This window comes from Oncorhynchus gorbuscha, linkage group LG13, assembly GCF_021184085.1.
Source record: "Oncorhynchus gorbuscha isolate QuinsamMale2020 ecotype Even-year linkage group LG13, OgorEven_v1.0, whole genome shotgun sequence".
In the NCBI taxonomy this organism is placed as follows: Eukaryota; Metazoa; Chordata; class Actinopteri; order Salmoniformes; family Salmonidae; genus Oncorhynchus; species Oncorhynchus gorbuscha.
In genome coordinates, this window is record NC_060185.1 from 15,805,674 (window position 1) to 15,831,079 (window position 25,406).

General features: G+C 43.0%; 1 protein-coding gene across 1 annotated transcript in view; it reads right to left on the reverse strand.

Annotated features, from left to right (window-relative positions):
* Window positions 1-204: 204 nt before the first annotated feature.
* The window catches only part of LOC123992543 (cGMP-dependent 3',5'-cyclic phosphodiesterase-like), a 333,233-nt gene continuing 308,031 nt past the window's right edge, over window positions 205-25,406 (reverse strand). Inside the window, exons 14-30 of the mRNA XM_046293752.1 lie at window positions 22,602-22,753; window positions 21,960-22,023; window positions 18,993-19,074; window positions 18,430-18,604; window positions 11,647-11,759; window positions 10,763-10,840; window positions 10,370-10,492; window positions 9,425-9,495; window positions 9,184-9,306; window positions 8,483-8,570; window positions 6,740-6,787; window positions 6,482-6,556; window positions 3,212-3,311; window positions 2,715-2,827; window positions 1,685-1,723; window positions 1,482-1,588; window positions 205-1,348 (exon numbers count right to left, since the gene is read on the reverse strand). Coding sequence (XP_046149708.1) covers window positions 1,099-1,348; window positions 1,482-1,588; window positions 1,685-1,723; window positions 2,715-2,827; window positions 3,212-3,311; window positions 6,482-6,556; window positions 6,740-6,787; window positions 8,483-8,570; window positions 9,184-9,306; window positions 9,425-9,495; window positions 10,370-10,492; window positions 10,763-10,840; window positions 11,647-11,759; window positions 18,430-18,604; window positions 18,993-19,074; window positions 21,960-22,023; window positions 22,602-22,753 — 1,801 coding nt within the window. The 3' untranslated portion in view covers window positions 205-1,098. The remainder of the gene's footprint in view (window positions 1,349-1,481; window positions 1,589-1,684; window positions 1,724-2,714; window positions 2,828-3,211; window positions 3,312-6,481; window positions 6,557-6,739; window positions 6,788-8,482; window positions 8,571-9,183; window positions 9,307-9,424; window positions 9,496-10,369; window positions 10,493-10,762; window positions 10,841-11,646; window positions 11,760-18,429; window positions 18,605-18,992; window positions 19,075-21,959; window positions 22,024-22,601; window positions 22,754-25,406) is intronic.

Consider the following 25,406-nt stretch of genomic DNA (forward strand, 5'->3'; position numbering starts at 1 on the left):
ACACACACACACACACACACACACACACACACACACACACACACACACACACACACACACACGATGATGACACTGGATCATTTAAAGGGCTTCACTTATATAGAGGGTTATAGGGGTTATATAGAGACACAGAGAGAAACACTAAGAAGAAAATAGGAATGGCTCTTAGTGGCTCTTGTTGTGAAGGTTGTAATGGTGGTTGTGGTGTCTGTGTGTATGTCTGTGTGTGTGTGTATGTGTGTGTGCGCGCGTGCGTGCGCACTCCGGGGATAGAAGACTGACCAGTGATCATTGACTGTCAAACTGTCCCCATTTCCAAAAGAGGGAAGTCCCACTCACAAGGCAGACACGAGGCAGATACAGTTTCCCTCAATGACCACTGGGCATCGCAGGGCCACCAATGGGCTCCATATATAATAACAAATATAATATCTGGCAAACTAGAGACTTACATGATGCCTAAGACATGAAAAATACATCCAATACTGGCTGAGATAAAGGGTGTAACACACAAGGTGTAGGCTACATACAGTATACATAAGCAGTCATATGAGTGACATAGCAGCTCATCAGGGTGTGTGTGGGCTGATGGGAGGGATTCTGATGATCTTAAAACAACATAAACCAACAGATTCCAGAAGTGTCCTCCGTACTACACAGCTTTCTGTTAACTAGGAAAGGAGCTCTTTACCTGTGTGTTATTACACAGGTATTGACCTATTAGGTGTCTGTGAGCCTGTGTGTGAAACAGAAACTCAGAAGAATATGAACGGAGACCTCGTTATGAAAATGATCATTTCCAGAGTCAACGCGACTCTCTGCTTTCCTCACAGGAGTTCAGTCACATTTAGCATCTACAGGAATCGTCTGAATCGACTAGTCTGAATCGACTCCTTTGAAATGACTCATCTGAATCGGCCCTCCTGCGGTTCACTCCATCTGTTTTGCTCAGACCTTAGAGATTGACAGCTGTCAGTCAAATGTCAAACTGTCTCAGAGTCCCACCTTCTCCGCTTGAGGATGTAAAAAGGGAATAGTTTCCTTAGGTTTCTATTAGCCTAGAGATACTGCTTTCTCCACTCCCATTGGTCGGTATGGTTACAGGCCCCTCCCCCCGTCTCCCTCATCCAGGCAACCGTTGAGGCAATGGGTGTCATCGCAGTGGCTGTCATCCCCAAGTGCACCCTGGGATTGCAGCAATTCATACTCTTCATCCAGGAAGTCGAGGCTATTGTTGCTAGGCAACCCACGGACGCTGAACTTGTGGGAGACTTTGGTCCACTGTACTCGATTGGTCGCTACACGCTCATACAGCTCGGTTGCCCCTGGTAACAGCTCTGACAGCAGCCTATGAGAGGACAGGGGCGTGGGACACAATATTAGGTGGTGCTGTGGCCGTGTTGTGATTGGGTCAGTAGTGATAAACGCTGTGTTGTGATTGGGTCAGTAGTGATAAACTCTGTGTTGTATTTGGTTCTTACTTGTAGATGGGCATGGCGATGTGTTCCATGAAGCTGATCTGTAGCTCTGGGATGTAGGCCTTCTCTCTGTCCATCATCTCACTGGGACGATTCCCCATCGCCTTCTCCTGCACACACAAGCAAGTTAAACGTGTCAGATATACACTCACCCCCCCAACACACACACACAAATACGGTACAGGAATAAAGTGCAGCACACATACCAGATCCCCCTGGGAGAAGAACTCTTTATAGATCAGCTCCTGAATACAGAGGAGAGAAAAATAGGTTTAGGGTCAAAGGTCAACTAGGGTCTGGGGTTAGGGTTGAGGTTAGGGTTGAGGATTTAGGTTAGGATTGAGGTTAGGGTTGAGGATTTAGGTTAGGGTTGAGGTTAGGGTTGAGGATTTAGGTTAGGATTGAGGTTAGGGTTGAGGATTTAGGTTAGGGTTGAGGTTAGGGTTGAGGATTTAGGTTAGGGTTGAGGTTAGGGTTGAGGATTTAGGTTAGGGTTGAGGCTAGAGTTAGGGGTAGGATATGAACATGAACCTATAGGGTTAGTGTCTGGGTTTTGGTTAGGGTTGTGGTTGAGGTTAGGGTTGTGGTTGAGGTTAGGGTTGAACCTGCATATGGACATGAAGCTAGGGTAAGGGATGTGGTTGAGGGTTAGGGTTGAACCTGTATATGGACATGAAGCTAGGGTTAGGGTTGTGGTTGAGGGTTAGGGTTGTGGTTGAGGGTTAGGGTTGTGGTTGAGGGTTAGGGTTGTGGTTGAGGGTTAGGGTTGTGGTTGAGGGTTAGGGTTGAACCTGCATATGGACATGAAGCTAGGGTTAGGGTTGTGGTTGAGGGTTAGGGTTGTGGTTGAGGGTTAGGGTTGTGGTTGAGGGTTAGGGTTGTGGTTGAGGGTTAGGGTTGTGGTTGAGGGTTAGGGTTGAACCTGCATATGGACATGAAGCTAGGGTTAGGGTTGTGGTTGAGGGTTAGGGTTGAACCTGTATATGGACATGAAGCTAGGGAAAGGGTTGTGGTTGAGGGTTAGGGTTGAACCTGCATATGGACATGAAGCTAGGGTAAGGGATGTGGTTGAGGGTTAGGGTTGAACCTGTATATGGACATGAAGCTAGGGTAAGGGATGTGGTTGAGGGTTAGGGTTGAACCTGTATATGGACATGAAGCTAGGGTAAGGGATGTGGTTGAGGGTTAGGGTTGTGGTTGAGGTTTGGGTTAAGAGTAGACGTTAGGGTTCCTCACAGCAATCTTGCGGGTGGTCTTCCAGCCCTTGGTCTGGTCCGACAGGTCGCATGAGGTCATCAGCAGGCACAGCAGCAGAGAACGGTGGGTCTGATTCCTGGGATTGTAGCCAGCTAGGACACGCACACACACAGACATTCACACACAGACACGCACACACACAGACATTCACACACAGACACGCACACACACAGACATTCACACACAGACACGCACACACACAGACATTCACACACAGACACGCACACACACAGACATTCACACACAGACACGCACACACACAGACATTCACACACAGACACGCACACACAGACATTCACACACAGACATTCACACACAGACACACACACAGAAAGGGAAAGAAAATGGAAGACTATCATACTCACACACATACACCTCCCGTGGGGCGAGATTGTCAGCCTAGGTAGACTCAAACCTTCTATTGCCTAAGGCTGACAATTGTTTCCCCCGGTTTAGGTGCAAAAACACAGCCTTACCGTCAGCCATCCTTTGCAGGTCGGGGAAGATGCGGAGGTGGTGAGCCAGGTCAGTGGCCAGGATAATATCCCTCATCAAGTCCAACATCCTCTGGTAGTCCTGACAACCACACACACACACAGCCTATAATAGTCCTGGGTTTCCTCACTGTGAAGCGGTTACTGTGAATTTGACCGTATCTGACAGGCAGCTCGACGGCAAGTAAAATACTGTAATATACACCGGGGCAAAAAAGTATTTAGTCAGCCACCAATTGTGCAAGTTCTCCCACTTAAAAAGATGAGAGAGGCCTGTAATTTTCATCATAGGTACACTTCAACTATGACAGACAAAATTAGAAAAAAAATCCAGAAAATTACATTGTAGGATTTTTAATGAATTTATTTGCAAATTATGGTGGAAAATAAGTATTTGGTCAATAACAAAAGTTTATCTCAATACTTTGTTATATACCCTGTCTTCGAAATTTCCTGTATTTACCAAATCATGAGAGCAAACCACACACAAGTCAGAGTTAGTTATCACAAAGTCCATCTTTAATTATATGAGCTCCATCACAACACTGTGACTCTCAGATCAATTCAGTGTCTATAAATGAATTTTCTGAGAGTCCCTTACACATTGCAACTGAGATCCTTTATAGCAAAGACACACATAGCCAGACAGCATCGGCATAATTTATCGTTCAGCTTTGTCTCCTAAACTATGTTCTTTTCTCAAACTCAGAACCATAAACAAATCCTCCATATCAACAGCCATATATCAAATCCATCCTATCTTGACAAGATCACAGAGACACATTGACTGGCACACAGACATTGTGGAGCCAAGAGATACACGCTTGACCTCTCCCCTCTCTGTGGCCCAAACAACTTAGTCTTGACATAGAACAGATAACTGCAACCCCGCCACAGTATTATACAATAATATCATTCTGATGAGAAGTAACTTACAAACATATGATGAATATAAAACATCTTACCTATGTGACCAACTAATTCTGATTATTCCCCAACAACCCTTTGTTGGCAATGACAGAGGTCAAACGTTTTCTGTAAGTCTTCACAAGGTTTTCACACACTGTTGCTGGTATTTTGGCTCATTCCTCCATGCAGATCTCTTCTAGAGCAGTGATGTTTTGGGGTTGTTGCTGGACAACACAGACTTTCAACTCCCTCCAAAGATTTTCTATGGGGTTGTATGGGGTTGAGATCTGGAGACTGGCTAGGCCACTCCAGGACCTTGAAATGCTTCGTACGAAGCCACTCCTTCGTTGCCCGGGCGGTGTGTTTGGGATCATTGTCATGCTGCAAGACCCAGCCATCGTTTCATCTTCAATGCCCTTGCTGATGGAAGGAGGTTTTCACTCAAAATCTCACGATACATGGCCCCATTCATTTTTTCCTTTACATGGATCAGTCGTCCTGGTCCCTTTGCAGAAAAACAGCCCCAAAGCATGATGTTTCCACCCCCATGCTTCACAGTAGGTATGGTGTTCTTTGGATGCAACTCAGCATTCTTTGTCCTCCAAACACGACGAGTTGAGTTTTTACCCAAAAATTATATTTTGGTTTCATTTGACCATATGACATTAGGTCCCCCCGTGTGGTTCTGGGATTTTTGCTCACCATTCTTGTGATCATTTTGACCCCACGGGGTGAGATCTTGCGTGGAGCCCCAGATCGAGGGAGATTATCAGTGGTCTTGTATGTCTTCCATTTCCTAATAACTGCTCCCACAGTTGATTTCTTCAAACCAAGCTGCTTACCTATTGCAGATTCAGTCTTCCCAGCCTGGTGCAGGTCTACAATTTTGTTTCTGGTGTCCTTTGACAGCTCTTTGGTCTTGGCCATAGTGGAGCTTGGAGCGTGACTGTTTGAGGTTGTGGACAGGTGTCTTTTATACTGATAACAAGTTCAAACAGGTGCCATTAATACAAGTAACGAGTGCAGGACAGAGGAGTGTCTTAAAGAAGAAGTTACAGGTCTGTGAGAGCCAGAAATATTGCTTGTTTGTCGGTGACCAAATATTTATTTTCCACCATAATTTGCAAATAAATTCATAAAAAATCCTAAAATTTTGTGTACCTATGATGAAAATGACAGGCCTCTCTCATCTTTTTAAGTGGGAGAACTTGCACAATTGGTGGCTGACTAAATACTTTTTTGCCCCACTGTAAATATGGTATGAAAAGAAGGTACTCTGTAATGAAGTAAATATCACCACAATCAGAATGAATGGATAGATTAAGGGAATTCATTGAGGGGAAAGATATGTATTTCACAGCATTATTCTGTAATTACAAGGGATTGGTGCAAGCAGACTTGCTGCTAGGTAACGTGTTTCCACATTACAATACATGATTGAATATCTGGTGTTTTAAGTCACTTGCACTTCTAGAGGCCTTAACAAAGGATTCCAAACTGGCAGCGACTACCAGGCAAAATGACATAGCAAAATGCTCAACCATTTAAGGTTTACGACAGGCTGCCACTCCAATCTGTCTCCGATATATTTAAATTGATGGGACACTACAACCACATAAAAGTTAAATTGGTACAGCATTCTGACTCACCATTAAATAAATATTAAATCCTCTTACAAGGCACGCAACAAAATATGTTAATGAGCCAGAAACAACAATGTCATGCGCCCACTAGTGGTCAAAAGTGTTTTTGCGCTCCAAAGATACGGTAGTGTATTCTGTGTGGTGGAATTACAGAACCATTCGAAATATAGCAATTATTTTCCCACCCACAACATTTTCCCACAATGCACCATCATTTACAGTATGCTACAGTAAAATGTTTCAGAGTATTTTACTGGTGATAACACCCATAATTACCATATAAATTAGTTATGTTTACAGTGCTGTTAACACACACACGCAGAAACACAACTTATAACAGTCCTGGGTGTCCTGTTAACACAACACACACACACACACACCCTATTACAGTCCTGGGTGTCCTGTTAACACAACACACAGAAACACACACACACACACACACACACACACACACACACACACACACACACACACACACACACACACACACACACACACACACACACACACACACACACACACACACACACACACACACACACACACACACACACACACACACACACACACACACACACACACACACACACACACACACACACACACACACACACACACACACACACACTATTACAGTCCTGGGTGTCCTGTTAACACAACACAACAGCAGTGCGGGATCCCAGGCTGGAGAGAAACGGACCTTTCTGGAGAACTTGTCGAAGATGTTGCAGCCGTGGGTGTTCAGAATGGCTATGGCTTGGGCAAAGTGGTGGGAAACAAACACAGGTTATTATAATAATAATAATAATATATGTTTAGTTTTATCCAAAGCGACTTACAGTCATGTGTGCAACATTCAAACACAGGTTATTATGGCTACACAGGACCTGGGATGGCAGGTTAAAGGATGGCCACTAGGTGTCACTATAGTCCCAGAGATAAATGTGTGTGTTTTTACCTCCATCACAGAGCCCTCTGAGCTGTAGAGGGCAGCCAGGACAGATTGCTGTAGAGGAGGAAGACAGAACACATTGTTCCATAGATAAACCTGCTCTCTATGCTGCTGTAATTACTGAAGTGTACTACCCTTGTCTAACCACAGTCTTTCTTTGACTTTTCCTACTGTGTGTTCGACAAGTGTTACCGGTGTTATACCTGTATGTGTGTTGAGCGAGGTTGTGTGTGTGAGGGCTGATTTCCAGGCTGTGCCTACATGTACAGTGAATTCAGAAAGTATTCAGACCCTTTGACTCTTTACACATTTGATACGTTACAGACTTTTTATAAAATGGATTAAATCGCCCCCCCCTTCAATCTACACATAATACTGTTTTTAGACATTTTTGCAAATGTATTAAAAATGGATTAAAAAGGTGACTACCTCATGAAGCTGGTTGAGAGAATGCCAAGAGTGTGCAAAGCTGCCATCAAGGCAAAGGGTGGCTACATTGAAGAATCTCAAATATATTTTGATTTGCTTAACACTTTGTTGGTTACTACATTATTCCATATGTGTTACTTCATAGTTTTGATGTCTTCACCATAATTCTACAATGTAGAAAATAGTAAGAATAAAGAAAAACCCTTGAATGAGTAGGTATGTCCAAACTTTTGACTAGTACTGTAAGCATTCAGACCGTTTACCCAGTACTTTGTTGAAACACCTTTGCCAGCGATCATAGCATCGAGTCTTCTTGGGTATGACGCTACAAGCTTGGCACACCTGTATTTTCATGTGTTTGTCCCATTCTTCTCTGTAGATCCTCTCAAGCTCTGTCAGGTTGGATGTGTAGTGTCACTGCACAGCTATTTTCAGGTCTCTCCAGAGATGTTTGATCGGGTTCAAGTCCGAACTCTGGCTGGGCCACTCAAGGACATTCAGAGACTTGTCCCGAAGCCACTCCTGCATTGTCTTGGCTGTATGCTTAGGGTCGTTGTCCTGTTGAAAGGTGAACCTTCGCCACAGTGTGAGGACCTGAGCGCTCTGGAACAGGTTTTCACCAACGATCTCTCTCTCTACTTTGCGCCATTCATCTTTTCCTCTATCCTGACTAGTCTCCCAGTCCCTGTCGCTGAAAAACATCCCCACATCATGATGCTGCCACCAACATGCTTCACCATAGGGATGGTACCAGGTTTCCTCCAGACATGACGCTTGTTATTCAATCTTGGCATCATGAGACCAGAGAATCTTATTTCTCATGGTCTGAGAGTCCTTTAGGTGCCTTTTGGCAAACTCCAAAGTCAGAGTGACCATTGGGTTCTTGGTCACATCCCTGACCAAGGCCCTTCTCCCCCAATTGCTCAGTTTGGCCGGCCGGCCAGCTCTAGGAGGAGTCTTGGTGGTTATAATAATGTCCAATCAATTAAATTGACCAAAGGTGGACTCCAATCACGTTGTAGAAACATCTAAAGAATGATCAATGGAAACAGGATGCACCTGAGCTCAATTTCGAGTCTCATAGAAAAGGGTCTGAATATTACGCAAATAAGGTATTTCTTATACATTTGCTAAAATGTCTAATAACGTAACAAAATGTGAAAAAAGTCAAGGCGTCTGAATACTTTCCGAATGCACTGTACGTGTGCATTTGAGTGTGTGTGTATGTGTGTGTGTGTGTGTGTGTGTGTGTGTGTGTGTGTGTGTGTGTGTGTGTGTGTGTGTGTGTGTGTGTGTGTGTGTGTGTGTGTGGTGTCTTACTGAGGCCACTTGAAAGGAGTTGTTAGTCCCACGGTGGTCCAGGTCATGGCACATACAGGAGACAAAGAGAGCAAAGATCTCTATATTCCTACAGACAGAGAGGGAGGGGTATGAGGTTAGACTGTAGGGTTATAGGGTTTAGTATGTAGATTATTGGAAAAAGGGTGCCAGGGTTTCTACTAGCTCCAGGTAGTTGGCCAGGCCCAGATTCCTGTAGAGGAGATAGTATGTAGGGTATAGGGTAGATGGTGTAGTATGTAGGGTTAGGGTATAGGGTAGATGGTGTAGTATGTAGGGTTAGGGTATAGGGTAGATGGTATAGTATGTAGGGTATAGGGTAGATGGTGTAGTATGTAGGGTTAGTGTATAGGGTAGATGGTGTAGTATGTAGGGTTAGGGTATAGGGTAGATGGTATAGTATGTAGGGTTAGGGTATAGTATGTAGGGTATAGGGTAGATGGTGTAGTATGTAGGGTTAGTGTATAGGGTAGATGGTGTATTATGTAAGGTTAGGGTATAGTATGTAGGGTATAGGGTAGATGGTATAGTATGTAGGGTATAGGGTAGATGGTATAGTATGTAGGGTTAGGGTAGATGGTATAGTATGTAGGGTTAGGGTATAGGGTAGATGGTGTATTATGTAGGGTTAGGGTATAGGGTAGATGGTATAGTATTTATGCTATATGGTGTAGTATACTTACTCCAGGTAGTTGGCCAGGCCCAGGTTCTTGTAGAGGAGATAACAGAAGTGAGAGACCGAGAAGGCATGTGTCCAGTTGTGATAGGGAGGATCTCTGTAACCCTTCTTTACCATCAGACAGAACCTGAAACCATCACAACCACACAATCAATCACCATAACAACCACTTCATCACCATAGCTACCTCTTCAGACACACAGCCAGTGGGTGGACTGGAGAGAAAGAGAGAGAGCGAAAGGTACCTGGCCAGAGTGTGCAGGTCAATCTTATAGGCGTTGATGAAGCCCATGTCCTCAAACATACTCAGGATGCCCTGAACACACAGGAGGGGAACAGATCAGACACAGTTCAGCAGGAACTTTGTTCATCTGTCTGGATACTCCCCAAATCAGTTTTACTCTTATTGGTCAAAACTGTGTTATTCTGAGGAAGATTGTTGGATGTGCACATAGAGATGGAAAGAGGTTTTATCTTTGTGTCTACACCATTATAGGATCTGTGACAGAATGGGTGCGCCTTTGAGGCTACCTCCATTTTAAAGTAGTCAACTTTCTTCTTTTATATTTGAAAGAAGTGTAAAGCTCATATTGGTGATTTTACTCCCACCTGCAGAGATCAAATCCTGAACCAAATCATGTCATTAATTTGCTGTGGCCACTAGATGGCGGTAGTAAAGCCATTTACAAACTATAGCACCCAATCAGAAGAAAAATACAATGCCCTGTTCATTGGCTGATTACTCCCAACACATAGGAATCGCCTACTTTAAAATGGTGGAAGCCCTCAATGGCAATGTCCATGCTAAAACAGGTTATTTCCAAGTTGAGTCCTCTATCGATCTAGTATCCTTGCACATTGTAAATACAGTACTGAAACTGACCCTGTAAATACTACGCTTACTTACGTTATCTAGATCTTCTTATTTTTATATCTCGTGTGTTTTTGTTCCACCTTGTTATTTGTTTGTATCACATTGTTATTGATTACTGCATTGTGGGGGTTGCAAGAAAAGGCATTTCACTGTACTTGTGCATGTGACATTTAAAACTTGAAACTGAAATTGAAACTATACATCTCTATGGATGTGCACGTAAACACACACACACACTCTTCCTCTGTCCCTCTGTATTACCATGGATGTGCACGTAAACACACACACACACTCTTCCTCTGTCCCTCTGTATTACCATGGGTGTGTTGTCGTCAGGTAGTGAACGGGGTGTGTAGGTGAACTCAGCGAATAAGGGATGAATCTCTTCCACGGGCTCCAGCCCAGTTACCAACAGCTGGGCCACCTCCTCTGCTGACACCTACACACACGCACGCACACCCACACACGCACGCACGCCCACACACACGCCCACACACACACACACGCCCACGCCCACGCCCACACACACACACACACACACACACACACACACACACACACACACACACACACACACACACACACACACACACACACACACACACACACACACACACACACACACACACACACACACACATAATCACATTACTGCTGCACTGGATGTGTGTGTGTGTGTGTGCTGTGTGGGTTAGTATGTGTGTTTCACCTTCATGTGGTACATCATCATCTCGTTGGCCAGGTGGGATCTGAACTGAGCCTCATGGACCTTCTTATACAGAAGAGACTGAACACACAGGAGAGACCAGTCAGTCAACCACAACCACATCATTACACAGGAGAGACCAGTCAGTCAACCACAACCACATCATTACACAGGAGAGACCAGTCAGTCAACCACAACCACATCAGTACACAGGAGAGACCACTCAGTCAACCACATTATTAATATATCGGAGAGACCAGTCAGTCAACCACATCATTACACAGGAGAGACCAGTTAGTCAACCACAACCACATCAGTACACAGGAGAGACCAGTCAGTCAATCACATTATTACACAGGAGAGACCAGTTAGTCAACTACAACCACATCATTACACAGGAGAGACCAGTCAGTCAACCACAACCACATCAGTACACAGGAGAGACCAGTCAGTCAATCACATTATTACACAGGAGAGACCAGTTAGTCAACTACAACCACATCATTACACAGGAGAGACCAGTTAGTCAACTACAACCACATCATTACACAGGAGAGACCAGTCAGTCAACCACAACCACATCAGTACACAGGAGAGACCAGTTAGTCAACCACATTATTACACAGGAGAGACCAGACAGTCAACCACATCATTATACAGGAGAGACCAGACAGTCAACCACATTATTATACAGGAGAGACCAGACTGTCAACCACATTATTATACAGGAGAGACCAGTCAGTCAACGACAACTAAATCCACACCACAGCAATAGGGCCATAACATCCTACTGTATCTTATCCTACTCTTTAAAACACTCACAGTCATGACCAGAGTGTCAGAGGTCAGCGTTTATTATGTCTCTTTAGATGGTCTGTCTGACTCACGTGTGCGATGCTGATTCCACAGTAGATGGAGAAAGCAGTGGCCAGGTCCTCATCGAAGCGGTTAAACCACGGTCCATTAGTCTTATTGACCAACTCAGCCACCCCAATAACCTCTGAGAGATACAGAGAGAGAGAGAGAGAGAGAGAGAGAGAGAGAGAGAGAGAGAGAGAGAGAGAGAGAGAGAGAGAGAGAGAGAGAGAGAGAGAGAGAGAGAGAGAGAGAGAGAGAGAGAGAGAGAGAGAGAGAGAGAGAGAGAGAGAGAGAGAGAGAGAGAGAGAGAGAGAGAGAGAGAGAGAGAGAGAGAGAGAGAGAGAGAGAGAGAGAGAGAGAGAGAGAGAGAGAGAGAGAGAGAGAGAGAGAGAGAGAGAGAGAGAGAGAGAGAGAGAGAGAGAGAGAGAGAGAGAGAGAGAGAGAAAGAGAGAGAGAGAGAGAGAGAGAGAGAGAGAGAGAGAGAGAGAGAGAGAGAGAGAGAGAGAGAGAGAGAGAGAGAGAGAGAGAGAGAGAGAGAGAGAGAGAGAGAGAGAGAAATAGAGAGAGAGAGAGAGAGAGAGAGAGAGAGAGAGAGAGAGAGAGAGAGAGAGAGAGAGAGAGAGAGAGAGAGAAAGAAAGAAAGAAAGAAAGAAAGAGAGCAACCAGTGAAGAACAAACACCATTGTAAATACGACCCAAATTTATGATGATTTATTTTCTCTTTTGTACATAATATGATGTGAAATATCTTTCGGAACTTCTAAAAGTGTAATTTAGACCTGTTCATTTTGTATTTTACATTCACTTTAGTTTATTATCTATTTCACTTGCTTTGGCAATGTAAACATACACTACCGTTCAGAAGTTTGGGGTCACTTAGAAATGTCCTTGTTTTTGAAAGAAGAGCACATTTCTTGTCCATTAAAATAATATCAAATTGATCAGAAATACAGTATAGACATTGTTAATGTTGTGAATGACTACTGTAGCTGGAAACTGTACATTATTTATGGAATATCTAATATCTCAGAGGCCCATTATCAGCAACCATCACTCCTGCGTTCCAATGGCACTTTGTGTTAGCTTATCCAAATGTATAATTTTAAAAGGCTAATTGATCATTAGAAAACCCTTTTGCAAATATGTTAGCACAGCTGAAAAATGTTGTTCTGATTAAAGAAGCAATTACAACTGGCCTTCTTTAGACTAGTTGAGTATCTGGAGCATCAGCATTTGTGGGTTTGATTACAGGCTCAAAATGGCCAGAAACAAAGAACAATCTTGTTCAGAGAAATTAAGGCTATTCCATGCGGGAAATTGCCAAGAAATTGAAGATCTGGTATCTACTGAGTACTACTCCCATCACAGAACAAACTAGCTCTAACCACAATAGAAAGAGGGGTGGGAGGCTCCGGTGCACAACTGAGCAAGAGGACAAGTACATTAGGATGTTTAGTTTGAGAAACAGACGCCTCACAAGTCTTCAACTGGCAGCTTCATTAAATAGTACCCACAAAACACAAGTCTCAACATCAACTGTGAAGAGGTGACTCCGACTCTAGGCAGAAGGTCAGCAGTGTCCAGTGTCTGTGTTCTTTTGCCCATCTTAATCTTTTATTTTATTGGCCAGTCTGAAATATGTATTTTTCTTTGCAACTCTGCCTAGAAGGCCAGCATCCCGGAGTTGCCACTTCACTGTTGACGTTGAGACTTGTGTTTTGCGGGTACTATTTAATGAAACTGCCAGGTGACGACTTGTGAGGCGTCTGTTTCTCAATTTCTCAGATGGAATATTCTTCATTTCTCAGAACAAGAATAGACTGACGAGTTTCAGAAGAAAGTTCGTTGTTTCTGGCCATTCTGAGCATTAACATTAACAATGTCTACACTGTATTTCTGATCAATTTGATGTTATTTTAATGGACAAAAAGGTAATTTCAAAGTGACCCCAAACTTTTGAACGGGAGTGTATGTTTCCCATGACAATAAAGCCCCTTGAATTGAAATGGAAATGTAATTGAGAGAGAGAGAAAGAGAGAAAGAGAGGAAGAGAAAGATGAGAGATGGAGCAGCATAGAGGTAGAGAGCAGCTCCTCACTCCAGGAGCTGTCCTGTGTATCGAATTGTTTACTCTAGTGTAGTGTTAGTTCAGTTGTTTACTCTAGTGTAGTGTAGTGTTAGTTCAGTTGTTTACTCTAGTGTAGTGTAGTGTTAGTTCAGTTGTTTACTCTAGTGTAGCGTAGTGTTAGTTCAGTTGTTTACTCTAGTGTAGTGTTAGTTCAGTTGTTTACTCTAGTGTAGTGTTAGTTCAGTTGTTTACTCTAGCGTAGTGTTAGTTCAGTTGTTTACTCTAGTGTAGTGTTAGTTCAGTTGTTTACTCTAGTGTAGTGTTAGTTCAGTTGTTTACTCTAGTGTAGTGTTAGTTCAGTTGTTTACTCTAGTGTAGTGTTAGTTCAGTTGTTTACTCTAGTGTAGCGTAGTGTTAGTTCAGTTGTTTACTCTAGTGTAGTGTAGTGTTAGTTCAGTTGTTTACTCTAGTGTAGTGTTAGTTCAGTTGTTTACTCTAGTGTAGTGTTAGTTCAGTTGTTTACTCTAGTATAGTGTTAGTTCAGTTGTTTACTCTAGTGTAGTGTTAGTTCAGTTGTTTACTCTAGTGTAGCAGTTGTTTAGTGTTAGTTCAGTTGTTTACTCTAGTGTAGTGTTAGTGTTAGTTCAGTTGTTTACTCTGTGTTAGTTCAGTTGTTTACTCTAGTGTAGTGTAGTGTTAGTTCAGTTGTTTACTCTAGTGTAGTGTAGTGTTAGTTCAGTTGTTTACTCTAGTGTAGTGTTAGTGTTAGTTGTTAGTTCAGTTGTTTACTCTAGTGTAGTGTTAGTTCAGTTGTTTACTCTAGTAGTGTTAGTTCAGTTGTTTACTCTAGTGTGTTAGTTCAGTTGTTTACTCTAGTGTAGTGTTAGTTCAGTTGTTTACTCTAGTGTAGTGTTAGTTCAGTTGTTTACTCTAGTGTAGTGTTAGTTCAGTTGTTTACTCTAGTGTAGTGTTAGTTCAGTTGTTTACTCTAGTGTAGTGTTAGTTCAGTTGTTTACTCTAGTGTAGTGTTAGTTCAGTTGTTTACTCTAGTGTAGTGTTAGTTCAGTTGTTTACTCTAGTGTAGTGTTAGTTCAGTTGTTTACTCTAGTGTAGTGTTAGTTCAGTTGTTTACTCTAGTGTAGTGTAGTGTTAGTTCAGTTGTTTACTCTAGTGTAGTGTTAGTTCAGTTGTTTACTCTAGTGTAGTGTTAGTTCAGTTGTTTACTCTAGTGTAGTGTTAGTTCAGTTGTTTACTCTAGTGTAGTGTTAGTTCAGTTGTTTACTCTAGTGTAGTGTTAGTTCAGTTGTTTACTCTAGTGTAGTGTTAGTTCAGTTGTTTACTCTAGTGTAGTGTTAGTTCAGTTGTTTACTCTAGTTGTTTAGTTCAGTTGTTTACTCTAGTAGTGTTAGTTCAGTTGTTTACTCTAGTGTAGTGTTAGTTCAGTTGTTTACTCTAGTGTAGTGTTAGTTCAGTTGTTTACTCTAGTGTAGTGTTAGTTCAGTTGTTTACTCTAGTGTAGTGTTAGTTCAGTTGTTTACTCTAGTGTAGTGTTAGTTCAGTTGTTTACTCTAGTGTAGTGTTAGTTCAGTTGTTTACTCTAGTGTAGTGTTAGTTCAGTTGTTTACTCTAGTGTAGTGTTAGTTCAGTTGTTTACTCTAGTGTAGTGTTAGTTCAGTTGTTTACTCTAGTGTAGTGTTAGTTCAGTTGTTTACTCTAGTTCAGTTGTTTACTCTAGTGTAGTGTTAGTTCAGTTGTTTACTCTAGTGTAGTGTTAGTTCAGTTGTTTACTCTAGTGTAGTGTTAGTTCAGTTGTTTACTCTAGTGTAGTGTTAGTTCAGTTGTTTACTCTAGTGTAGTGTTAGTTCAGTTGTTTACTCTAGTGTAGTGTTAGTTCAGTTGTTTACTCTAGTGTAGTGTTAGTTCAGTTGTTTACTCTAGTGTAGTGTTAGTTCAGTTGTTTTTACTCTAGTGTAGTGTTAGTTCAGTTGTTTACTCTAGTGTAGTGTTAGTTCAGTTGTTTAGTTTAGTTCAGTTGTTTACTCTAGTGTAGTGTTAGTTCAGTTGTTTACTCTAGTGTAGTGTTAGTTCAGTTGTTTACTCTAGTGTAGTGTTAGTTCAGTTGTTTACTCTAGTGTAGTGTTAGTTCAGTTGTTTACTCTCTAGTGTAGTGTTAGTTCAGTTGTTTACTCTAGTGTAGTGTTAGTTCAGTTGTTTACTCTAGTGTAGTGTTAGTTCAGTTGTTTACTCTCTGTGTGTAGTGTTAGTTCAGTTGTTTACTCTAGTGTAGTGTTAGTTCAGTTGTTTACTCTAGTGTAGTGTTAGTTCAGTTGTTTACTCTAGTTAGTGTTAGTTCAGTTGTTTACTCTAGTGTAGTGTTAGTTCAGTTGTTTACTCTAGTGTGTGTTAGTTCAGTTGTTTACTCTAGTGTAGTGTTAGTTCAGTTGTTTACTCTAGTGTAGTGTTAGTTCAGTTGTTTACTCTAGTGTAGTGTTAGTTCAGTTGTTTTTACTCTAGTGTAGTGTTAGTTCAGTTGTTTACTCTAGTGTAGTGTTAGTTCAGTTGTTTACTCTAGTGTAGTGTTAGTTCAGTTGTTTACTCTAGTGTAGTGTTAGTTCAGTTGTTTACTCTAGCGTAGTGTTAGTTCAGTTGTTTACTCTAGTGTAGTGTTAGTTCAGTTGTTTACTCTAGTGTAGTGTTAGTTCAGTTGTTTACTCTAGTGTAGTGTTAGTTCAGTTGTTTACTCTAGTGTAGTGTTAGTTCAGTTGTTTACTCTAGTGTAGTGTTAGTTCAGTTGTTTACTCTAGTGTAGTGTTAGTTCAGTTGTTTACTCTAGTGTAGTGTTAGTTCAGTTGTTTACTCTAGTGTAGTGTTAGTTCAGTTGTTTACTCTAGTGTAGTGTTAGTTCAGTTGTTTACTCTAGTGTAGTGTTAGTTCAGTTGTTTACTCTAGTGTAGTGTTAGTTCAGTTGTTTACTCTAGTGTAGTGTTAGTTCAGTTGTTTACTCTAGTGTAGTGTTAGTTCAGTTGTTTACTCTAGTGTAGTGTTAGTTCAGTTGTTTACTCTAGTGTAGTGTTAGTTCAGTTGTTTACTCTAGTAGTGTTAGTTCAGTTGTTTACTCTAGTGTAGTGTTAGTTCAGTTGTTTACTCTAGTGTAGTGTTAGTTCAGTTGTTTACTCTAGTGTAGTGTTAGTTCAGTTGTTTACTCTAGTGTAGTGTTAGTTCAGTTGTTTACTCTAGTGTAGTGTTAGTTCAGTTGTTTACTCTAGTGTAGTGTTAGTTCAGTTGTTTACTCTAGTGTAGTGTTAGTTCAGTTGTTTACTAGTGTAGTAGTGTAGTTCGTTGTTTACTCTAGTGTAGTGTTAGTTCAGTTGTTTACTCTAGTGTAGTGTTAGTTCAGTTGTTTACTCTAGTGTAGTGTGTTAGTTCAGTTGTTTACTCTAGTGTAGTGTTAGTTCAGTTGTTTACTCTAGTGTAGTGTTAGTTCAGTTGTTTACTCTAGTGTAGTGTTAGTTCAGTTGTTTACTCTAGTGTAGTGTTGTTAGTTCAGTTAGTTTACTCTAGTTGTTTAGTTCAGTTGTTTACTCTAGTGTAGTGTTAGTTCAGTTGTTTACTCTAGTGTAGTGTTAGTTCAGTTGTTTACTCTAGTGTAGTGTAGTGTTAGTTCAGTTGTTTACTCTAGTGTAGTGTTAGTTCAGTTGTTTACTCTAGTGTAGTGTTAGTTCAGTTGTTTACTCTAGTGTAGTGTTAGTTCAGTTGTTTACTCTAGTGTAGCGTAGTGTTAGTTCAGTTGTTTACTCTAGTGTAGTGTTAGTTCAGTTGTTTACTCTAGTGTAGTGTTAGTTCAGTTGTTTACTCTAGTAGTGTTAGTTCAGTTGTTTACTCTAGTGTAGTGTTAGTTCAGTTGTTTACTCTAGTGTAGTGTAGTGTTAGTTCAGTTGTTTACTCTAGTATAGTGTTAGTTCAGTTGTTTACTCTAGTGTAGTGTTAGTTCAGTTGTTTACTCTAGCGTAGTGTTAGTTCAGTTGTTTACTCTAGTGTAGTGTTAGTTCAGTTGTTTACTCTAGTATAGTGTTAGTTCAGTTGTTTAGTGTTAGTTCAGTTGTTTACTCTAGTGTAGTGTTAGTTCAGTTGTTTACTCTAGTGTAGTGTTAGTTCAGTTGTTTACTCTAGTGTAGTGTTAGTTCAGTTGTTTACTCTAGTGTAGTGTTAGTTCAGTTGTTTACTCTAGTGTAGTGTAGTGTTAGTTCAGTTGTTTACTCTAGTGTAGTGTAGTGTTAGTTCAGTTGTTTACTCTAGTGTAGTGTTAGTTCAGTTGTTTACTCTAGTGTAGTGTTAGTTCAGTTGTTTACTCTAGTGTAGTGTAGTGTTAGTTCAGTTGTTTACTCTAGTGTAGTGTTAGTTCAGTTGTTTACTCTAGTGTAGTGTTAGTTTGTTTACTCTAGTGTAGTTGTTTACTCTAGTGTAGTGTTAGTTCAGTTGTTTACTCTAGTGTAGTGTTAGTTCAGTTGTTTACTCTAGTGTAGTGTTGTTAGTTCAGTTGTTTACTCTAGTGTAGTGTTAGTTTAGTTGTTTACACCAGTAGTGTTAGTTTAGATGTTAACACCAGTAGTGTTAGTTCAGTTGTTTACTCTAGTGTAGTGTAGTGTTAGTTCAGTTGTTTACTCTAGTGTAGTGTTAGTTTAGTTGTTAACACCAGTAGTGTTAGTTTAGATGTTAACACCAGTAGTGTTAGTTTAGTTGTCACCGTTGTTCTCGTCCTTGATGGGGAAGCAGAGGATGTTGCGTGTTCTAAACCCAGTGCTGTCGTCCACTCCTCGGTAGAACAGAGGGTGGGAGTACGCATCCTTAATATTCAGGATCTGCCCAGTCATAGCTACGTGACCCGCTATGCCCTGGTCTGCAGGGATACGGAACTCCTTCTACGCACGCACGCAGCGCAGGCACGCACACACGCACACACACACACACACACACACACACACACACACACACACACACACACACACACACACACACACACACACACACACACACACACACACACACACACACACACACACACACACACACACACACACACACACACACACACACACACACACGCAGGCACACACACACACACACATGCACACACACATGCATGCAGGCACGCAGGCACACACGCACGCACGCACGCACACACACACACACATACAGAGAGGCCATCTTTATAATCTTAGTCTTAGTCTTCATCATGATTATGATATTAACATCATCATCATCATAATCATCAATATCAAACAGAGAAGTTCCAGACGTGTGTTTTACCTCATCATCACTGACCACGCCCCCATCAAACACCTTGGCAACCAGCTCATGGCTGACTTGATCCAGTAGGAACACAGAGCAACTACAGAGAAATGACAGGGGGAGAGAGAAAGAAAGAGAGAGAGAAATCATATCAAAATAAAATGTTCTTAGTAACATACAATGGGTAAACAAACTGTAGATTTGAAATGTGAAATGTTTGCTGACAAGCCCTTCCCAACGATGCAGAGTTAAATAATAATAATGAAAAGAAAAATATTAACATGGAGCTACAGTACTGAATATAGAGGAAGTACCAGATCAATGTGTAGCTATATACAGGGAGTACCAGTACCAGATCAATGTGGAGCTATATACACGAAGTACCAGATCAATGTGGAGATATATACAGGGAGTACCAGTACCAGATCAATGTGGAGTTATATACAGGGAGTACCAGTACCAGATCAATGTGGAGCTATATACACGAAGTACCAGATCAATGTGGAGATATATACAGGGAGTACCAGTACCAGATCAATGTGGAGATATATACAGGGAGTACCAGTACCAGATCAATGTGGAGATATATACAGGAAGTACCAGTACCAGATCAATGTGGAGATATATACACGAAGTACCAGATCAATGTGGAGATATATACAGGGAGTACTAGTACCAGATCAATGTGGAGTTATATACAGGGAGTACCAGTACCAGATCAATGTGGAGCTATATACAGGGAGTACCAGTACCAGATCAATGTGGAGCTATATACAGAGAGTACCAGTACCAGATCAATGTGGAGCTATATACAGGGAGTACCAGCACCAGATTAATGTGGAGCTATATACAGGGAGTACCAGTACCAGATCAATGTGGAGATATATACAGGGAGTACCAGTACCAGATCAATGTGGAGCTATATACAGGGAGTACCAGTACTAGATCAGTGTGGAGATATATACAGGGAGTACCAGTACCAGATCAATGTGGAGATATATACAGGGAGTACCAGTACCAGATCAATGTGGAGATATATACAGGGAGTACCAGCACCAGATTAATGTGGAGCTATATACAGGGAGTACCAGTACCAGATCAATGTGGAGCTATATACAGGGAGTACCAGTACCAGATCAGTGTGGAGATATATACAGGGAGTACCAGTACCAGATCAATGTGGAGATATATACAGGGAGTACCAGTACCAGATCAATGTGGAGATATATACGGGGAGTACCAGTACCAGATCAATGTGGAGATATATACAGGGAGTACCAGTACCAGATCAATGTGGAGCTATATACAGGGAGTACCAGTACCAGATCAGTGTGGAGATATATACAGGGAGTACCAGTACCAGATCAGTGTGGAGATATATACAGGGAGTACCAGTACCAGATCAATGTGGAGATATATACAGGAAGTACCAGTACCAGATCAATGTGGAGATATATACACGAAGTACCAGATCAATGTGGAGATATATACAGGGAGTACTAGTACCAGATCAATGTGGAGTTATATACAGGGAGTACCAGTACCAGATCAATGTGGAGCTATATACAGGGAGTACCAGTACCAGATCAATGTGGAGCTATATACAGGGAGTACCAGCACCAGATTAATGTGGAGCTATATACAGGGAGTACCAGTACCAGATCAATGTGTAGCTATATACAGAGAGTACCAGTACCAGATCAATGTGGAGCTATATACAGGGAGTACCAGCACCAGATTAATGTGGAGCTATATACAGGGAGTACCAGTACCAGATCAATGTGGAGATATATACAGGGAGTACCAGTACCAGATCAATGTGGAGATATATACAGGGAGTACCAGTACCAGATCAATGTGGAGCTATATACAGGGAGTACCAGTACCAGATCAGTGTGGAGATATATACAGGGAGTACCAGTACCAGATCAGTGTGGAGATATATACAGGGAGTACCAGTACCAGATCAATGTGGAGCTATATACAGAGAGTACCAGTACCAGATCAATGTGGAGATATATACAGGGAGTACCAGTACCAGATCAGTGTGGAGATATATACAGGGAGTACCAGATCAGTGTGGAGATATATACAGGGAGTACCAGTACCAGATCAATGTGGAGCTATATACAGGGAGTACCAGATCAGTGTGGAGATATATACAGGAAGTACCAGTACCAGATCAATGTGGAGATATATACACGAAGTACCAGATCAATGTGGAGATATATACAGGGAGTACTAGTACCAGATCAATGTGGAGTTATATACAGGGAGTACCAGTACCAGATCAATGTGGAGCTATATACAGGGAGTACCAGTACCAGACCAATGTGGAGCTATATACAGGGAGTACCAGTACCAGATCAATGTGGAGCTATATACAGGGAGTACCAGATCAGTGTGGAGCTATATACAGGGAGTAGCAGTACCAGATCAATGTGGAGATATATACAGGGAGTACCAGTACCAGATCAGTGTGGAGCTATATACAGGGAGTACCAGATCAGTGTGGAGATATAAACAGGGAGTACCAGTACCAGATCAGTGTGGAGCTATATACAGGGAGTACCAGATCAGTGTGGAGCTATATACAGGAAGTAACAGTACCAGATCAATGTGGAGCTATATACAGGGAGTACCAGTAACAGATCAGTGTGGAGCTATATACAGGGAGTACCAGTACCAGATCAATGTGGAGATATATACAGGGAGTACCAGTACCAGATCAATGTGGAGCTATATACATGGAGTACCAGATCAGTGTGGAGCTATATACAGGGAGTACCAGTACCAGATCAATGTGGAGCTATATACAGGGAGTACCAGTACTAGGTCAATGTGGAGATATATACAGGAAGTACCAGTACCAGATCAATGTGGAGCTATATACAGGGAGTACCAGTACCAGATCAGTGTGGAGCTATAAGCATGTTAGATGTACTTTCAGGGTTTAGGTTGTTTTATGGGTCATCAAGAACTCACATCTCTGCATCACTGAGGTTCCTGGCCTCCACAATAATCTCCTGCAACAACACTGAAACATCATCTGCAGCGAGAGAGAGAGAGAAAGAGGGAGAAAGAGAGAGAGAGAGATAGAGAGAGAGAGTGTGTGAGAGAGAGAGAGAGAGAGAGAGAGAGAGAGAGAGAGAGAGAGAGAGAGAGAGAGAGAGTGAGAGAGAGAGAGAGAGAGAGAGAGAGAGAGAGAGAGAGAGAGAGAGAGAGAGAGAGAGAGAGAGAGAGAGAGAGAGAGAGAGAGAGAGAGAGAGAGAGAGAGAGAGAGAGAGAGAGAGAGAGAGAGAGAGAGAGAGAGAGAGAGAGAGAGAGAGAGAGAGAGAGAAAGAGAGAGAGAGAGAGAGAGAGAGAGAGAGAGAGAGAAATAGAGAGAGAGAGAGAGAGAGAGAGAGAGAGAGAGAGAGAGAGAGCAGGGAGAGAGGGTTGTGAGAGAGGGTTGTGTTATCTGTCTGTAGAGATTCAATCTGAGCCAGAGGAGAAGAGAGAAGTGAAGGAAAGTGGGGAGAGGAGAGGAGGGAAGTGAAGGAAAGAGGGCAGAGGAGGGAAGGGAAGGAAAGATGGGAGGGGAGAGGAGAGGAGAGAAGAAGAGAGGAGAGAGGGAGGATAACTCACCCAGATGTGTGAAGAGATTCTTGGCCACCTGTAACAGTGCCTGACACTCCACTTTGAGTTTCTGTTCCTTCTGGAAGGCTAGTGTGGAGGTGAGGACAGTGGAGGTGTAACAGAAGCAGTGCTGGATCGTATGTTCATCCACGTCCGTGTGTCTGCACAGAGAGAACACATTTATGTCCAAAATGAAACATGATTATATTGACTGATCAATAGAATAATCAGGGGCATTAAATATGTGTTTAAACAGGCCAGATGGACAGAGATAAAACCTATGCTGTTATATTAATATCAGATCTGCCTGCAGATGGCAACACCTTACCACTGATCACTATAGAGGAGAGACCAGCAGAATGTCAATACACATGAAAGACTGTGATCATTCTAGACTAGAGGACTTGTTTTTTCAGGCCAGGTCACATAATTAGGAAAACTAGTCCCTTATCCCTCAATCACCACCTCTGAGTCAGGGCTGTTTCTGACAGCAGGCTGGCGCTAGGCCCAGATTGGCTTGTTGGCACAAAGAACCAATAGGCTCACTGGAATGCAGGTTCCTCTAAATCTGGAGGCATCAGATATCTGTCTGGCAAAACATATTGCATGTGCTATGTGATAGGAGGATAGAACTGGGAAGGAGATGAGAGAGGGAACGGGTAGAAGGAGAGACAGATGGAGTCAATAGAGGTGGAGAGGAATGAGTGTGAGAGATAGAGATATGACATTTGAAATGTGTCTATTAATTTCAAACTTGTGAGTGTAATGTTAACTGTTCATTTTTTATTGTTTATTTCACTTTTGTTTATTATCTAGTTCACTTGCTTTGGCAATGTTAACATATGTTTCCCATGCCAATAAAGCCCTTCCAATTGAAAATAAATAAATAATTGTTATGTCGAGGAAAGAGGAAAGTGAGAGAGAAATAAAGTGGAGTAGCATGGGGGCTATGTCATGACAACTGAGGTGAAAGATGGATGGAGGGATGGAGGGATGGAGGTAGATGAGGGATGGAGGGATGGAGGGGGATGAGGGATGGAGGGAATGAGGGATGAGGGATGGAGGGGGATGAGGGATGGAGGGAATGAGGGATGGAGGGATGGAGGTAGATGAGGGAAGGAGGGATGGAGGGGGATGAGGGATGGAGGGAATGAGGGATGAGGGATGGAGGTAGATGAGGGATGGAGGGATATGAGGGATGGAGGGGGATGAGGGATGGAGGGATGGAGGGGGATGGAGGGAATGAGGGATGGAGGTAGATGAGGGATGGAGGGATGGAGGTAGATGAGGGATGGAGGTAGTTGAGGGATGGAGGGAATGAGGAATGGAGGGGGATGAGGGATGGAGGGAATGAAGGATGGAGGGATGGAGGGGGATGAGGGATGGAGGGAATGAGGGATGGAGGGAATGAGGGATGGAGGGAATGAGGGATGGAGGGATATAAGGGATGGAGGTAGATGAGGGATGGAGGTAGATGAGGGATGGAGGTAGATGAGGGATGGAGGTAGATGAGGGATGGAGGGATATAAGGGATGGAGGGATGGAGGGATGGAGGTAGATGAGGGGTGGAGGGATGGAGGGAATGAGGGATGGAGGGATATAAGGGATGGAGGTAGATGAGGGATGGAGGTAGATGAGGGATGGAGGTAGATGAGGGATGGAGGTAGATGAGGGATGGAGGTAGATGAGGGATGGAGGTAGATGAGGGATGGAGGTAGATGAGGGATGGAGGGATATAAGGGATGGAGGGATGGAGGTAGATGAGGGGTGGAGGGATGGAGGTAGATGAGGGATGGAGGTAGATGAGGGATGGAGGTAGATGAGGGATGGAGGTAGATGAGGGATGGAGGTAGATGAGGGATGGAGGGGGATGGAGGGAATGAGGGATGGAGGGATGGAGGTAGATGAGGGATGGAGGTAGATGAGGGATGGAGGGATATAAGGGATGGAGGGGGATGGAGGGAATGAGGGATGGTGGGATGGAGGTAGATGAGGGATGGAGGTAGATGAGGGATGGAGGTAGATGAGGGATGGAGGTAGATGAGGGATGGAGGGATATAAGGGATGGAGGGATGGAGGGATGGAGGTAGATGAGGGGTGGAGGGATGGAGGGAATGAGGGACGGAGGGATATAAGGGATGGAGGGATGGAGTTAGATGAGGGATGGAGGTAGATGAGGGATGGAGGTAGATGAGGGATGGAGGTAGATGAGGGATGGAGGTAGATGAGGGATGGAGGTAGATGAGGGATGGAGGTAGATGAGGGATGGAGGTAGATGAGGGATGGAGGGATATAAGGGATGGAGGGGGATGAGGGATGGAGGGATATAAGGGATGGAGGGGGATGGAGGGAATGAGGGATGGAGGGATGGAGGTAGATGAGGGGTGGAGGTAGATGAGGGATGGAGGGATGGAGGTAGATGAGGGATGGGGGTAGATGAGGGATGGAGGGAATGAGGAATGGAGGGATGGAGGGGGATGAGGGATGGAGGGAATGAAGGATGGAGGGGATGAGGGATGGAGGGATGGAGGGGGATGAGGGATGGAGGGATGGAGGGGATGAGGGATGGAGGGATGGAGGTAGATGAGGGATGGAGGGATGGAGGTAGATGAGGAATGGAGGGATGGAGGGGGATGAGGGATGGAGGGGGATGGAGCGATGGAGGTAGATGAGGGATGGAGGTAGATGAGGGATGGAGGGATGAAGGTAGATGAGGGATGGAGGTAGATGAGGGATGGAGGGATGGAGGGGGATGAGGGATGTAGGGATGGAGGTAGATGAGGGATGGAGGGATGGAGGTGGATGAGGGATGTA